At 40.5% G+C, this 16,328-nt stretch overlaps 1 protein-coding gene across 1 annotated transcript in view; it reads right to left on the bottom strand.

The window, feature by feature from the left end:
- bcr (BCR activator of RhoGEF and GTPase) overlaps positions 1 to 16,328 on the bottom strand; it is a 164,356-nt gene that overhangs the window by 56,136 nt on the left and 91,892 nt on the right. The window contains exon 3 of the mRNA XM_030065922.1: positions 1,274 to 1,378. Coding sequence (XP_029921782.1) covers positions 1,274 to 1,378 — 105 coding nt within the window. The remainder of the gene's footprint in view (positions 1 to 1,273; positions 1,379 to 16,328) is intronic.

Below are 16,328 nucleotides of genomic sequence, written 5' to 3' on the forward strand. Positions count from 1 at the left end.
GCATAAAACCTAAAGAGAAAACTAAATTAAGAATTAGCGCTCAGCTGGACTGATCACTTCAATCAGACTTGTATCTGTATCCATAAAGTAATTAAAAGACCATACCAGTGATTTTCCATGTTTAGCCTAATATCTTCAAATTGAATATACTTCACATTTATGCTGATGTTTTCCTGAAGCAAACAGTGTTATTTCAGAGCCGTAATATCATTTTTCCTCCCTTTTCTCCAGCCGTTGGTTTCGATTCATTCCACAACGATATGAAAATGAACTTTCAGACTTTCTTCACTCCAGTTTTCCATCAGCGGAATTAAGTCTTCCACATGAGTTTTCCTAAAAGCAGCAGCACTGTTGTGTTTTCAGGACTTCAGGAAATTGGGACAGAGTGAAAAAGTCCCTCCGCCAGGGAAAATAGTCCCCGGGGGAAACGTTTTGCTTTCCACAGTCAATAATCAGCTGTGTGGTTTCTGAATGTTGAGGACTTTGTTCGCTGCAGAAATATAACATTAAGGCGGCTGTTTCAACCAAAAATTCAAATTTGACAGTGATTGTTTTTTTGCATAGTTAGTTAGTTAATAGTTTGTTGCAATTTAAAATGTGGCTAAATTGTAGTAAATGGGCCAAACATTCAAAATCACTGGTATATTCCTTTAAATTAGAATAATATAAACACTATTTTTTTTTTTTTTTAATTCAGGCTCTGTCTGTAGGCCTAAAGTCACTCTTGATCAGTGTAAAGATACTAACAATGGGTCTGTCAAAATCATTGATCATTAGGCGCCAAGTCAGTATGAACATTTGAAAATGATATCAATACCAGTGTTTTTATGATCAATAGTATTGATCTCCCACTTTGTCACTCAGTGTTATTTAAGTGAAGCCTTAGCCTGTATGTTTAAACACTGAAGTCATTATTAAAGGCCTGTAAATCCAAATGAGAGCAGATAATCACACTGACGTTAATGTTTTGATGGGCTGCTTTTTCTTCTGCTCGAGGGCTACATAAGTTAAACTCAGATCTAATTCTAATGTAGTCTGTGTGTGTAAATACCAGAAACAAGTGAAGTTTCTGTTTACTTGTCATGTTTCTAAAAGGTTTTTAAATACAGGAGGGTGTGCTGAATAGGATTTCTGATTTTTTTTTGGCTGTGGTATCAACATCAAGTATCAAGAATTGTGCGATTTTACAGGTATTTGTGTCACGTACCAAAACGTTGGTATCGTGACATCCCTATTTGTGTGTGTGTGTGTGTGTGTGTGTGTGTGTGCTCACCAGCAGCAGGGCCTCCAGGTGACTGAGGTATGTCTCCTCGCTGGCCAAGATCCCGGACAGAACCCACTTCCTCATCTCCAAGCCCTTCTCCAGGTCGCACTCCGTCTGCAGCAAACACACAGTAAAACCAATCAGTTATTTCAGAAAACGATCAATATAACACGGCGCGCACAAAATAACATGTAGAATAATAACTTTCCCCAATCATGTGGCTGCTCTTCGTCCTCAAATGCGGCCAAACTGAAAGACACAGTGTTAACCAAAACGTGCTAAACTCTTACAACCACCTACCCAATCATTCTGTTTATTCTCTGGAAAATTAAAAAAAAAAAAAAAAAAAAAAAAGAAGAAGAAAAGAAAACATTCATTCCAGACTTCCTGTCTGAGCGATGCAGCGACAGTGCAGCTGTTCGCCGTGCAGAGAGCAGGGCGTGGATTTTTTTTGGCTTCACACAGATTCAATTTGTTTCATGATTCATGATTCGACTTGGCGATTCGACTTAGGAATTATTTTTTTTTTTCTGTATTTATTTCTGGAATGATTCTTTTAAATTCGAGTGTGTAAAAAGGCCACGTGAGTCAACACTTTGATTCTAGACTTTTAGCCAAAATTTTAAATCCATCAAGTAAAGAAGTGCAGTAACGTAAGACTCATTTTCTTCTGAAATGTGAAAAAAAACAGAGCTATTTATTACAAAAACAAACAAAAAACAAAAAAAAAAGATCAAATTCATAGTATTCTGTTACATCACCACAATATTAGATGTTTTTTTAAGAATTTTTTATGATTTGACTCAAAGCATTTCACAGATTCAGACCTAAGTCGAAGCAATTCATTCTGTTAATTTCTTTATTTCTTTTATCAGATCGATGCAGTTGAATCGTGTGAACTTATGATCGATGATCCCTGAATGATACTGAATCAAAAATTTGCATAAATACATGGATGACGCTGCTCTGTCAAAGTGTTAAAGGTACATTCTGCTGCAAAATAGATGAGGGTCGATGCCTCTAGACTAGCAAATTTGCGTCGTGCACCTTTAAGTTTCTGGCTGAGCTTGAAAGTGAGGTGTGAGCAGGGAAGGCACCGCACATTAAAATATTTTTATGTGACCCCCCGCCCGCCAGACCGCCCGCCCGCCCCCCCGCCCCGCCCGTCGTCTCCCGTGTCCCTCCGCCCAGCCGAGGCTCACTGAGGAGCGAGGAGATGAAAGAAAAGCCGGAGACAGACAGATTCCTCAGGCTGTCTTGTTTGACCAAGAACTCTGAAGTAACTCAAACAGGCAGGGCCTCCCACGGGAGCAGGGAGGGTGTCACTTGGTTGGTGTGTGTGTGCACATGAGCGGCACACACACACACACACACACACACACACACACACACAAAGGGTTGGGACACGGAAGCATCTGGTCCCTCGGGCTACAAAGGGAACAAGATGGGAGAGAGGAAAAGACGGGGAGAAGGGAGGCAGGGAGGATGAAAGTAAGCCAGAAGAAGAAAAAAAAAAGAAGTGGAGAAGGAGGGCGGTATAATGTGGGATGTAATTGAGAGAGAGGAGAGGAAGAGGAAAGAAGGCAGAAAAAGGTGGAAGGTGGGATGTCTGATGTGATGAAAACAAGGCTGCGATTGGTGCTTTTATTCTTTATTTGGACGTTTTCCAGGAGAGAGAGAGAGAGAAAACAGCGAGGAGAGGGAAAAAAAAAAAAAGAGGGACAAAGGGATGGGAAAAACACAGGCCCGGCTGGAATTTGAAACCGGAGCGCCGAGGGTCACTAAGATGCCCAGGAGAGGGTCGGACTGAGAGAAACAGACATGACGGAGAGCAGAGATGGAGAGGATGATGATGGAGAGAAGGAGAGAGATGGAAGACGGAGGGGAGAAATGAGGAAGAGCGATCACGAGTGGAGAGGACGGGGAGGAAGAGGGAGCAGTGAAGGAGAGGAAAGACGAGGAGGAGGAGGAGGAGGCACAGCAGCGGTCCGAGGGGAGGAGGGGAAGAGCGAACAGAGGGAGAAGAGAAACAAAGAGAAATAACAGGCAGAGGGAAAATATAAGCCCCTTTTTCACCCACGGAAATCTCCGTGAACTTTCCCTCTGTCAGGATCGTGCAGGAACCGAGCCAGAGTCAGAAAAAATCAGAGTCAGAAAAAAATCATGAAACGATTTTCATCTTCAACACCTGGTGCAACTCCAAGGAATCTTCTTCCACAATAAAAAAAAAAAAAAAAGCGACGCCACTTCTGACTCCAAAGGTTACAACAGTCTAACTTAAGACGCTTTCACACATACAGAGCAAAGCAATCATAAGAGCCATTTTTCAAGCATACCATAATAACATTCAGGCTCAGCCCACCTAACCTGGGATCATTTGTGACGACTTTCAACATGGAAAATTAAAAGATACCAGCTGATAGTGTGAGCAGGAAACCTCTATGTAGTGTGGCTGGAAAAGTTAAAATCTCACAAAACTAATCATATATTATTCCTTTAAATTAGGATCATATAAACTATATATATTTTTTTATTTATTTAGGCTCTGTCTGTAGGCCTAAAGTCACTCTTGATCAGTCAGCTCCTCACTGTAAAGATACTAACTGTTGCGGGTCTGTCAAAATCATTGATCATTAGGTGCCGAGTCAGTATGAACATTTGAAAATGGTATCAATACCAGTGTTTTTATGATCAATAGTGTTGATCCCCCACTCTGTCACTCAGTTTTATTTGAGTGTAGCCTTAGCCTGTATGTTTAAACGCTGAAGTCATTATTAAAGGCCTGTAAATCCAAATGAGAGCAGATAATCACAAAGGAATCTTCCTCTGCAATAAAAAAAAAAAGGAACGCTACTTCTGACTCCAAAGGTTACAACAGTCTAACTTAAGACGCTTTCACACATACAGAGCAAAGCAATGACATTTTCATGATAACATTCAGGCTCAGCCCACCTAACCTGGGATCTTTTGTGACGACATGGACATTTAAGAGATACCAGCTGATAGTGTGAGCAGGATAAACCTCTATGTAGTGTGGCTGGAAGAGTTAAAATCTCACATTTATGGAATCCGTGTGTTAAAGGGGGTTTATATGAGCCATATCCACAAATTAAAAAAATTGCTTTTACAGCGGGGGATGAGAGAAAATCCCCGTTTTTCCCAGTTTTTTGTTGTTGTTGTTGTTGTTGTTGTCGTGGTAATAAATATTGTGGGAAAAAGAAAAGGACTGAAAATATTTTGTTTTTTGGAAACTATTTATTTTGAGTGGAACCAGGATTGAAAAACAAAGGAACCAAGGACTGAATTTTGGGAAATATATATATATATATATATATATATATATATATATATATATATTTTTTTTTTTTTTTTTTTTTTTTACTGAATTTGGTAAATCATTTATTGTGAGAAAAATCAAGAAAAGACAGGACTGAAAAATAATTTTGTGTTTATGAATTTTGTGTATAAAAATATATCATTTGAATTTGCATTGTGTGTGAATATATATTGCCTTTGTTTGAAACAAAAAAATTGTGTTGGGTTTCATTGTGTGCATATTTACCAGGGTTTCTTTTTGGGGTTGTTAAGTTTTATACTTTAACATCCTTTGTGTTGGATATGAGTGAAGGTTTTACCGTTGGTTATCTGACTTGACTACAAACAGACTACTGACTCTTAAAAATCTTACATGTCAGGAGAGAGACCTGGCTGCCACCCCATAAATTATCAAAAATAAATCCCCACTCAAACCGTCACAGTTAACTGTGGGCTGTATTTTATTTTTTTTGTTTGTTTCTTTTCTTGTTGTGTTCTGTTTTTTTTTTTCCACAATAGTGATATTTCTCCACCTGTTCAGTCTGTTTTCATTACTTTACAGCCGACAAATCTACCCACTACAATTTTCATCGCCTGGAACGGCCACAACAACAACAACAACAACAATAAAGCTCTGGCCTATTTAACCTGTGAAAATGTACGACAATAAATGACGGCGTCTGAAAGCTTACAGAGATTCAACAGGTGCAAGACAACTCGTCTTTCTGTCCTTCGAAAGCCTTTTGGGCCATAAAACCATAAAACAGCCTTTAAAGTCGGGTGATTTTGCTGTTTTTTGCTGTTCCATACACATCCACCGTGCCATTCTCGGCCCATTTTCTGAAATCCACACTAAAATACCCCCCGAAAGCCCCCCAGAAAACATGTACATGCCGACACGCAGGCCTACACACATGCCAGGCAGACATCACGTGAAAACATGAAAACCCAGCCTCTTCAGAAAGTGACATTTCCCCCTGTCCACGCCACAACACCAGACAGGCGTTTTCAGATTTACACACCGTGAAGAGGGGTTTTCGAAAAGCCCTGATAGCGTGGATGAAAAACAGCCGCTTAGCGTGGAAGAAGGTCTTAGAGCAGGGGAACGTGAAGAGGAGGAGGAGAGGGAGGACCGAAGACGGGGAGAAAAACACACTCATCACTCGGCTTTGGCTCCTGCTGCTCCGACATCCACTAATTCAAGCTGATAGAGCCAAGTGAACTGCTTCTACCTGGCTCTCCTAGACACAGAGGATAGTGTGTGTGTGTGTGTGTGTGTGTGTGTGTGTGTGTGTGTGTGTGTGTGTGTGTGTCTGCATGGGCGCACAGTCACATGGGGGAGAATGCAGAAAATGCGTCCAGTAGACAGGATGGGAGCCAGACAAGCGATACACCCCGAGGTGTGGGGCTTTTCTCGGCATGTGAGTGTGTGTGTGTGTGTGTGTGTGTGTGTGTGCATGGCTGTGTGACTGCATGCATGTGTGTGGGGTCCCAAAACCATTGTGTGTGTGTGTTTCAGTCCTCTTGTGAGCACTCATCTCCAGCAACAGTGAATCCAGTCCCGTATAAATATGCATGTGTGTGGTGTATTTTTTTTGCGAGGAGTTGTGTGTGTGTGTGTGTGTACGTTCTGCGAGTTGTGCATTACCGAAGCCCGTGGGTGTACGTGCGTTTATGTAAATGGTGGCTAAATGAGCCTGAAACCTCTGTGTCCGTGTGCTCTTTGTAAGCGATGCCGGCGTGGATCTCGGGAGACGGAGGCAGCCCGGAAAATTATGGAACGGTCCAGGATTATTATTGACTCCATCGACTCTGTTACCGTGTCTCCATTAGCTGTGTTCAGCGCAGGGAGGGGGGGCGGGGGGCAGGGGGGTGACATTGTGTGGTTTGGTTTGCATCTCCACCGACTGACCAGCTGGCCAAAGACCCCCCCCCCCAAAAAAAAAACTTTGAGCATTTGAAAATAATACACTTAAATGAACACTGCAAAAAGTCAAAATCTTACCAAGATTATTTGTCTTATTTCAAGTAAAAATGTCTTATTTCTAGTCAAAATATCTCATTACACTTAAAATAAGACATGATCAGCTCAGAAATTACTTGTCTTTAGACAGTTTTCACTTGTTTCAAGTGAAAATTTACTTGAAACAAGTGAAAATTAGCTTGAAACATGGAACAAGCAAATTTTTACTTGTGACACAAGTGAACAAGAAAAAATTTGCTTGTTCCATTGGCAAAATTTGTTTCTTGTTTCAAGCTAATTTTCACTTGTTTCAAGTAAATTTTCACTTGAAACAAGTTGAAACAAGTGAAAATGGTCTAAAGACAAGTAATTTCTGAGCTGATCATGTCTTATTTTAAGTGTAATGAGATATTTTGACTAGAAATAAGACATTTTGACTTGAAATAAGACAAATAATCTTGGTAAGATTTTGACTTTTTGCAGTGAAATGAACATTTGATTTGGTTAAAGAAAAGTGCTTCAGCTATTAAAGATGAAGCCGTCCACAAAACCTCTGTACAATACAGGGGCAGCGCTCTATTCCAAATCAATAAGCATTAATTATGGATGGTGGATTTTGTGGCTGGCTCTCGTCTGGCCCGATGAGGGTGTGAAACGCGGTGAAGTCTGAAGACAGAAGAGGCTCTGCTTCTTGGCGTCTCCCTAAATTACATCAACATTTGCGTCAAAATGTACAGTCGTCCCTCGCTGTAAGAGCCACTAACACAGAATAATATTTGATGGAGTGTTTTTTGAAATGTGTGGTTTGTGCAACATGTTCTGACTATATTTACATTTATATTTGTGTTCATGCAGCAGTTGAATGATGACATGTAGGCAGTTTATGGTTACATTGGGATTTTTTTTTGTGTTTTGATGCTGAGTGCAGTGAATTATGTTTTCTTGTTGCTTTGCGACAGTTGGTTTTGCTTTTCAGCAGTTTTGCCACGGGTGCGGCGGGTTGCTGAGGTATACACTGCAAAAACTCAAAATCTTACCAAGATTATTTGTCTTATTTCAAGTCAAAAATGTCTTATTACTAGTCAAAATATCTCATTACACTTAAAATAAGACATGATCACCTCAGAAGTAACTTGTTTTTACACAATCGTCTCTTGTTTCAAGTGAAAATTTGCTTGAAACAAGTGAAAATTTGCTTGTTTCATTGGCAAAATTTGTTGCTTGTTTCTAGCTAATTTTCACTTATTTCAAGTGAATTTTCACTTTTTCCACGGGCAAATTTTGCCAATGAAACAAGCAAATTTTCACTTGTTTCAAGTGAATTTTCATTTGAAACAAGGGAAAATTGTCTAAAAACAATTTACTTCTGAGGTGATCATGTCTTATTTTAAGTGTAATGAGATATTTTGACTAGAAATAAGACATTTTTGACTTGAAATAAGACAAATAATCTTGGTAAGATTTTGCGTTTTTGCAGTGTATGCAAGCATGGATTGCAACAAGTTTTTGACGTCGTCATAGTCTTAAAAGGTTTTTAGTGACAGATGCTGTATGGTTGTATATATTTTCCTTTTGCCAGTGGAAAATGTTTTTTTTTTTTTGTTTGTTACCGTGGAAAATGTTCACCATGTCGATATTGGATCAGGCTTGTGTGGATTAAAATTCATTTTTTGGAACTTTTTCCCTGGCTCCTGTGGACCTCGTATGGACTTGTGAGTACATTGGGTGTCACAAGAAAATAGATAATAGACTGAACACGAGTCAAAACATCAACAGCTTGCAGATTAAGTGGCCAACAGTAAAAACTTGGATTTTCGCATTAAACGGCCACTACACTCGCTATAACGCGGTTCACCTTTCGCGGCCTCGCAGTTTCGCGGATTTTTTTTTTTTTTTGTGCAATTTTGCGTGCTTTTTTTTTTTTTTTTTTTTACTGGGCTTATTTTTCTACGAAGGTTTGAACTTTGAGTGTTTCAACAAGAGAGAAAAGTGAGAAAATGTTAATGCCTGTCTGAGAAAAGTGTATAAAGTGTGTAGTGAGGGGTTTTACAGCCTTAAAACATCTAGAATAATTGTAAAAAATAAAGCTGACTACTTCGCGGATTTCGCCTATTGCGGGTTATTTTTAGAATGTAACTCCCGCGATAAACGAGGGACCACTGTATTGAAAACTGAAACTTTTGCTTTTGCTTTTCTTTTCTTTTGCTGCGGCACCAAACTCATTCCAGATGAACATTTAAACTCCCTTAGATCAGGACAAATGAAACCAGCGTCGCCACTGGTTGTCAGGGAATTTCGGGAATGTCGTGAAAGTGTTCTACAGGAAAATCTGTGAATAAAAAAAAATAAATAAATTTGGTTTGTACCATAATTTGAAATGTTAAGAATGACTCTGGTGACACAGTGAAAGTAAAACTTGTGGTTTTCAGTATTTTTTGTGGTAAATGTTGATGAAATTTCCAACACAAATACTAAATGACTTGCAATTTATCACCTCCTTAACATGAAATCTGCACCCCGGTAAAATGTTTTCACTGTTATCGCACCACTGATTGGACGTTATCAGTCATAATCCCCTTCATTGGGTTAGCAGTCTGTCTGTCAGTCTGTCTTAACCAATCAAACGGGACCCTAACATTTAACATTTTAAAGGAATCTGCCAACACTTTCACCCTTTTTCACCTCTGTACGTCCAGAGGTTTGGTTCTTACGGGTAGCATTTGGTGTTAGCTTAGCATAATGCCTTAAAGTCTATAGGAGTCATTAGCGTAGCTCCGTCAAAGTGGAAAAAATAAACTTTACAGCAGCTCTGAAGCGTTTGAGAACTGCTGCATTAGCGCTACAGAGAATATGACTTTCTCTTCTACGGGGTTCAGAAATGTATTTACTGCACTTCCTGTCTCTTTCCCTCGTCTTCAATAGTTTATGCCTCCTCATCGTCTCTGCTTTGTTTCTCTTGCACAGCTCAAGTGAAGGATAAAGGAAATTATTCTGACAGACATGTATTATGCATCACAAGGAGCCGCCTTATGACCGGTCTGTCTCTGCACACCACACAGAGGTCTGTACAGTGTCTGTATACATTTTTTTTTGTGATCAATTCTTTTTATTGTTTTTTTTTTCCTTTAGTTAATAAAAACAGAAAACAAACAAACAGAGATGTGGCAGACATTAATTAGACAAAAAAGTAGCAACAGTAACACAGAAAAATAAGAAACTATAGTGGAGCAAAAAGATAACAACAGTAATATTACTGATAAAACATCAGTAATAATCAGTACCATTGAGTGATAGTAAAAAAAAAAAGAAAAGAGATAAAATAAATGAGAAAATATATGCAAGGAGTGCCACATCCCCTTCCCTTCCCTCCACCCACCCACCCACAGGACCCAAAGTAAAAACCAGAGATGGCTACAATAATGATTTTAACCCTTTATAGGGCACTCATTGAAATACTTTGAAATCAAACAATCAAAAAAACAACCCTAGACTGTTATTAGTGAACATGACAGGACTTTATTACTTTTATAAAATTTTTCTAAAAAATTCATTTTCCTATAGAAAATCAAAGCCATTGAGATTGGTCAAATGCCACAATCATGTGACCTGGGATGTAGAGCGATCTTTGCTGATTGGCTGGGTGAAGACCAAATGATTATTGAACTAACTGAGACAGGGGATGGGCGTGATATGTAAAATTTCTGAAATTACCAAAAATAGTCACTTGCCCGATAAAGGGTTAAAGAAGTGATGGCATCATCCCAACATGCAATGTTTTCGGGTTTGGCCTGATGTAAGTTAGCTGCTAGTGTCTGTATATATGTATGACAACATCTGGGAAAAAAAACACCTAACTGGCCATACATATAGACTGAGTGATATAAATATAAATATAAATATAAATATCAACAGACAGCCAAAACTGGTTCTCTTAGCATGCGAGGAGGGAGCGTACAAGATGGTACCACAAGTAAATAAGTAATTCAGCAATGATATGTGATAGTTGTTGAATGTATTGCATTACATTGCAGGACTCGACCCCTGTCAGCCACAGAGAGAGAGAGAGAGAGAGAGAGAGAGAGAGAGAGAGAGAGAGAGAGCCCGGGGCGACAACCGAGCACCCTGAATATTTGTGAATGAATAGACAATTAACGTGAATCCCTCTGAGCAACACGCGAGCGTCTGAGCTGCAGACGTTCCCGTCACGGAGTCTGGCCGCCGGTGAGCGACAGCAGAAACACGCGGGTCCACTTCAAGCATCCAGTCATCTGAGGCAAACTGCGAGCGACGAGCTTTAATATCCAGCCCGAACATACGACCTGAACCAGCAGAGAGGAAGCGTAAAGTGTTTATTCATGGTTTTAGACCCCAGACGCTCCCCCCACCCGAGGGTCCCCCCCCCCTCCCACACACACACACACACACACACACACATCTCCAGACATATCATCTTTTATTCATCATCGCGGCGACTAATGAGCCTCGCTCAGGGTTCAGATACCGCAGACTTAAGGGGGGCAGGCTGCATCTTTCTGCTAATCAAAACAACACACACTCTCCCTGATAGGTTTGTGTGTGTGTGTCCCTGTGTATGAGCGGCGGGCCCGACAAATGCTAATATTTAAGAAGCAATGATACTACTAATAATAATGAGTATGAACTTTATTTGTACAGCAGCTTTTGCATGAGAAATGCAGTAAAAAAAAAAAGTGCTTTACAGTACAGAATTTACCTGCACTGAGAGCCTCACATGGAAACAGACATAAAAACGAATCTATGGCATAAGTAATATAACATAAACTGGAGAATCAGCTCAATATTTCAATATTGTATCCTCATTTAGTGACAGTGAGTGACACCAACAGTCTGGGAGCTGCATCAATTGGCTTTGACTGGAAATCTGAGACTCAATGAGCCACATTTGATTCCTGTGTGATGATGTTGGCCCCCATAGCAGCCATTTCACTGTAGTGAGACCATTTTTTGAACTTGACGTCGCTGTAGAAAATGACCTCTAGTGACCTCTAGGAGAATCACAGCCTCATCAAACTTTACAGACACAAACTGGAGAGCGAGGCCGTTCAGAGGAGCTCTGGTTTCCCGGGTAGACTGACGATAAAGGAGGAGTTTCTGAGCAGTTTCCAGGACAAAACGCTCGCCATGCAATTGAATTCTTAAGGAAATCTCCAAATGTCAAAAGTTTTTTTTATTCATTCTCGCGTGGTCAAGAGTGGTGAAATTTTGTGGGCGCCCTGGTGGCTCAGCTGGTAGAGCTCGTACCACTTATCAAGGCTGCATGTCATCCCCCCTCTCTCTCTCTCCCTCTCTCTCTTTCTTGTCTCTCTATACTGTTACAATCAAATTTCTCCACTGTGGGACTAATAAAGGAATATCTTATCTTATCTTATCTTATCTTAAATAAAGCAGAAATGGATTAAATGATAAGAGGTTAAAAGATGGAACACATAAAATCAAAACATTAAAAATGCATGTAGTCAGTAAAAGCTACGGCAGCATCACAAGTCTCCGAAAACACCGAAAGTATGACGGCCTGTGTGCACGACTTACAGCCTGAACCCGCTCTCTTTCCGCTCAACACGACTCCCCTTAGCGGTGCCTCTAATGCGATTTGGAAATGGCGATTTTGCCTCTGATTTGTTTATGCGCGGATAACAGGAGATCCGCGGGAGACACGGCGAGAATCGATGCAAACGACGTTTATTTGCCAAGCGAGTGATGGGAGCTCAGCGGCCGGAGACGCAGACGGAAACTGAGCGGTGGCGGTGGCGGCGACGATAATGACATTATTCTCCGTTTTCCTCTTTCCTGTGGAGAGCAGGAGACGGTCGCCTCACGCAGCGTCAGGCTGCAGAGGAGAGAAGCGGGCAGCAATGCACACCATGCTCCACACTTTGTTAGGCCAAACAACAAAATACCTTGGGTTCCAGTTCCTTGTCATTTAAGGGCATGAACAGGTAGTGAATTTATTTTATTTTATTTTTTATTTTATTTAGCATTTTAAGGATGGGTAGGGGGGATTTATTTTATTTTATTTATTCATGGGAAGGATGGGTAGATAGGGATTTTATTCTATTTTATTCTTTTTTTTATTTACGAGGTGATCAAGCCTTTTCTGTGGCGGCCCCTAAATTATGGAACGAGCTACCACTAAAAATAAGGTTGTGCCCCACCCTACCTACTTTTAAATCACGTCTTAAAACTTACTTTTATTTATTGGCTTTTAACTCAGCGTGAGAGTTATGTGACCTCTGTTCTTGTGTGATCTCTGTTTCCTGTTTGTCTTTTTTTTTTTTTTTATTCAAATTTTATTGTATTTTTTTTTTCAATCTGTTGTATGACTCTTATCTTCTTTTTAAACCTGTCTTTATCTGTATCCTCATCTTAATCCTCATTTTCTTAACCATTGTGTCTTTTATTGTAAATTACTGTGCAGCACTTTGATAAACTTTTTATGTTTTTGAAATGTGCTATATAAATAAAGTGGATTGGATTGGATTGGATTATTTTCGGAAGCTATGCATGGGTTGCTTTTTAAATATAATTAATTCAATATTTGCATAAGTTACCACCTTTTTACAGAGGGAGGTGTCTCTGGCTCACATCGCAGTGCCAGGTACCTGAAGTCGAATACACTCATCGAGCCCACCACCATAGAGCCGAGCTCCAAATCTACAGTGGCACTGTTTCACCTCTTTCACTACATCTGCAAAGGTTTTCTCTTGTAGTCGGATTATTTTCACTGGTGGTTTGCGAGGACAAATCACACACAGCGTACGGAAGTCCATTCTTTCCAGCCAGTGATTCCATGAAGTTATTTTCCGAAGTTACACGAAAACATCACAAATAAATAATTTCCCAGTCTGGGATCAATAAAGTATACCTATCTACCTATCTATCTACCTATAAGGTGAGTGCAACATACATCAAAATAAAAGCCCTGCTTAACTTTTGACCAATGCCAACAAGGTCCCACTCGGTCGCATAGTGCCTTTATTTTATTTTTTAATTTTATTTTTACACAGAGGCCAATAAAATAACCTGACTCGGGGGTTAAATGGGACACTCGGTCGGGAACCGGAAACCAGAGTTTTTGTTTTTTTTTGTCTGGCCTTAACTCTTTTCATTTTTCATTATCCATATTCTAATTTGTTTTGCCACCTCTTGCTTTCTGAAACACTTTATGAGATTGCTTTCTGTCTATTTGCCTGTAACGTCTTGAGCGGGGAGAGAACGCCGAGCTGTTTGAACTCTAGTAACCTCTGTGTCTCTGACCCGTGTGTTTCAGCGAGACGTGATCAGCACTGACAGAGTTATGTCTACAGGGGTCGGGCGGGGTATTCTGGATGGGACGTGTTGACATGTGCCACACCGCATCTCTGCATGACTTTTAATTCAAAAGAAAACAAGCGGCCCGGTGCAAGCCTCATTAAAGACGTACGGCTCGCAGCTCACGGGGCAGATCTCAGTCTCGCTGGTTTCCGCTAATCCCGAGAGGCTGCTGGTTGTCCGGGGGGCTCGAGATGGAAAAGACATGACCTTTCCCTCGGGTCGTGGCCTTGGGGCGAGATGCCATCAGAGGAGGTAAAGGAGGGGAGGGGGAAGTGCGCTCGTTTTCTGTAGCAGGTCGCAGGGCGGCTCAGCAGGTCCGGAGGAAAATGGTCACAGAAATTCACAGAAACAGGAGGAAACTGAGTGAGACGAGGAAGCTCCAGCTGTCTTATAGAGGACCACAGGTCAGTGTCACTGTACTGGACGACTCTAATGTACTTTTTACTGGCCTTCCAAAGAAAACCACTGACAGACTTCAGCTCATCCAAAACTCTGCTGCTCGCTTATTAACCAGAACCAGGAAGAGAGAGCATATTAGTCCGGTCTTAGCTGCCCTACACTGGCTCCCTGTAACATTTAGAGTTGACCAAAGAAAATTGGGGATGCCGCCTTTATTACTTACGCCCCTAAGCTTTGGAACACACTACCTTTAGACATCAGGGAAGCCAGCTCACTAGATATCTTTAAAAGAAGACTAAAGACCCACCTTTTCGCTCTAGCCTTTAACTAGCTCCTATTTTATTCCACACTGTTGTCTTTTATTGTTTTATTTGCATCTTTTGTTTTATTTCAAATTTTATTTCAATTTTTAGCCTTTTCTTTTTAATTCCACCCTGTGCTGTGTTTTATTTATTTTTATTTAATGTGTTTTCAAATGTTCTTCTTTTTATCGTGAAGCACTTTGAGCTGCAATTCTTGTATGAAAGGTGCTATACAAATAAAGTTTTATTATTATTATTATTATTATTATTATTATTATACTTTAAGGTTCTCCTACTTGTGTACAAAGCACTTCATGGGCTAGGACCGAGCTACATTGCCAACTCCCTTATTGGCTCTGCACCCCAAAGAACACTGCGATCGTCTGCTGCTGGCTTACTGGTTCCCAATAACAGTCGAACGAAAATTGGGGATGCCGCCTTTATTACTTACGCCCCTAAGCTTCGGAACACATTACCTTTAGACATCAGGGAAGCCAGCTCACTAGATATCTTTAAAAGAAGATTAAAGACCCACCTTTTCACTTTAGCCTTTAATTAGCTCCTATTTTATTCCACACTGTTGTCTTTTATTGTTTTATTTACATCTTTTGTTTTATTTCAAAGTTCTCGTTTTTAGCCTTTTCCTTTTTTAATTCCACCCTGTGCTGTTTTTATTCTTTTTAATGTTTTATTCAATGTGTTTTCAAATGTTCTTCTTTTTATCGTGAAGCACTTTGAGCTGCAATTCTTGTATGAAAGGTGCACTGCAAAAAGTCACATCTTACCAAGATTATTTGTCTTATTTCAAGTCAAAATGTCTTATTTCTAGTCAAAATATCTCATTACACTCAAAATAAGACATGATCAGCTCAAGTGAAAATTAACTTGAAACAAAAAACAAATTCTGCCAATGGAACAAGCAAATTTTTACTTGTTCACTTGTGACACAAGTAAAAATTTGCTTGTTCACTTGTGTCACTCGTGGTTTCCAGCCTTTCAGCCATGGAGGCGTTCAACAATCCTCTCACAAAAAAGCTGCATCAGCTACAGACCAGCTGTGTTTTGCCGCCCCTTTGTGTTTCTTGTCACCTGATGTAGGGTAAACATGCGCAGAGAGAATATTTTTATTCCAACTGGAGAGAAATGATCAGATTAAGAGATTACATGGCTGTTCAGCGCCAATATTTTCCTATTGAACGGATTATCAAAGGTTTACACCAGCCCTCTCAACCCCATTGAAAATTCCCTCTGATCGGGCCGGTCTCTTCTGATTGAGATGTTTTTTTTTTTTATTCTGATCGGGCTATTATTCTGATTATTAGTGGAAAATTAGAGTCCATATAAACGCAGCTTCTGTTTCTGACCAAACGACCCGCTCTCCTTCCCTCTTCGGCCCGGAGAACAGCTGGACTTGAAGGAGGACGAGAAACACGGTGGAAAATGAAATCAGCAGTATCACCGGCGCTGATGACTCATCACGGTGACATCACGGAGCCATCAGCCTGCTGCCGAGCCAATCAGGGCTCCTCTGGGCTCTGACTCATCAGTTTGAGAGAGAGAGAGAGACGAGGGCGGCGTGAGAGGAGGGACCGGCGAAGGGCAACTCAAGGACGGCGCTAATTCCATTTTTTGTGACAAGTATGGAAAGCTGCATGGGGAATTTGTAAATGGATAGCTGCATGGCTGTGTAATGTGTTTAACTGACTGGTAGCTTTTGCCTCTGCTGAACCTAAAC

This window comes from Myripristis murdjan, chromosome 12, assembly GCF_902150065.1.
Source record: "Myripristis murdjan chromosome 12, fMyrMur1.1, whole genome shotgun sequence".
Lineage (NCBI taxonomy): Eukaryota > Metazoa > Chordata > Actinopteri > Holocentriformes > Holocentridae > Myripristis > Myripristis murdjan.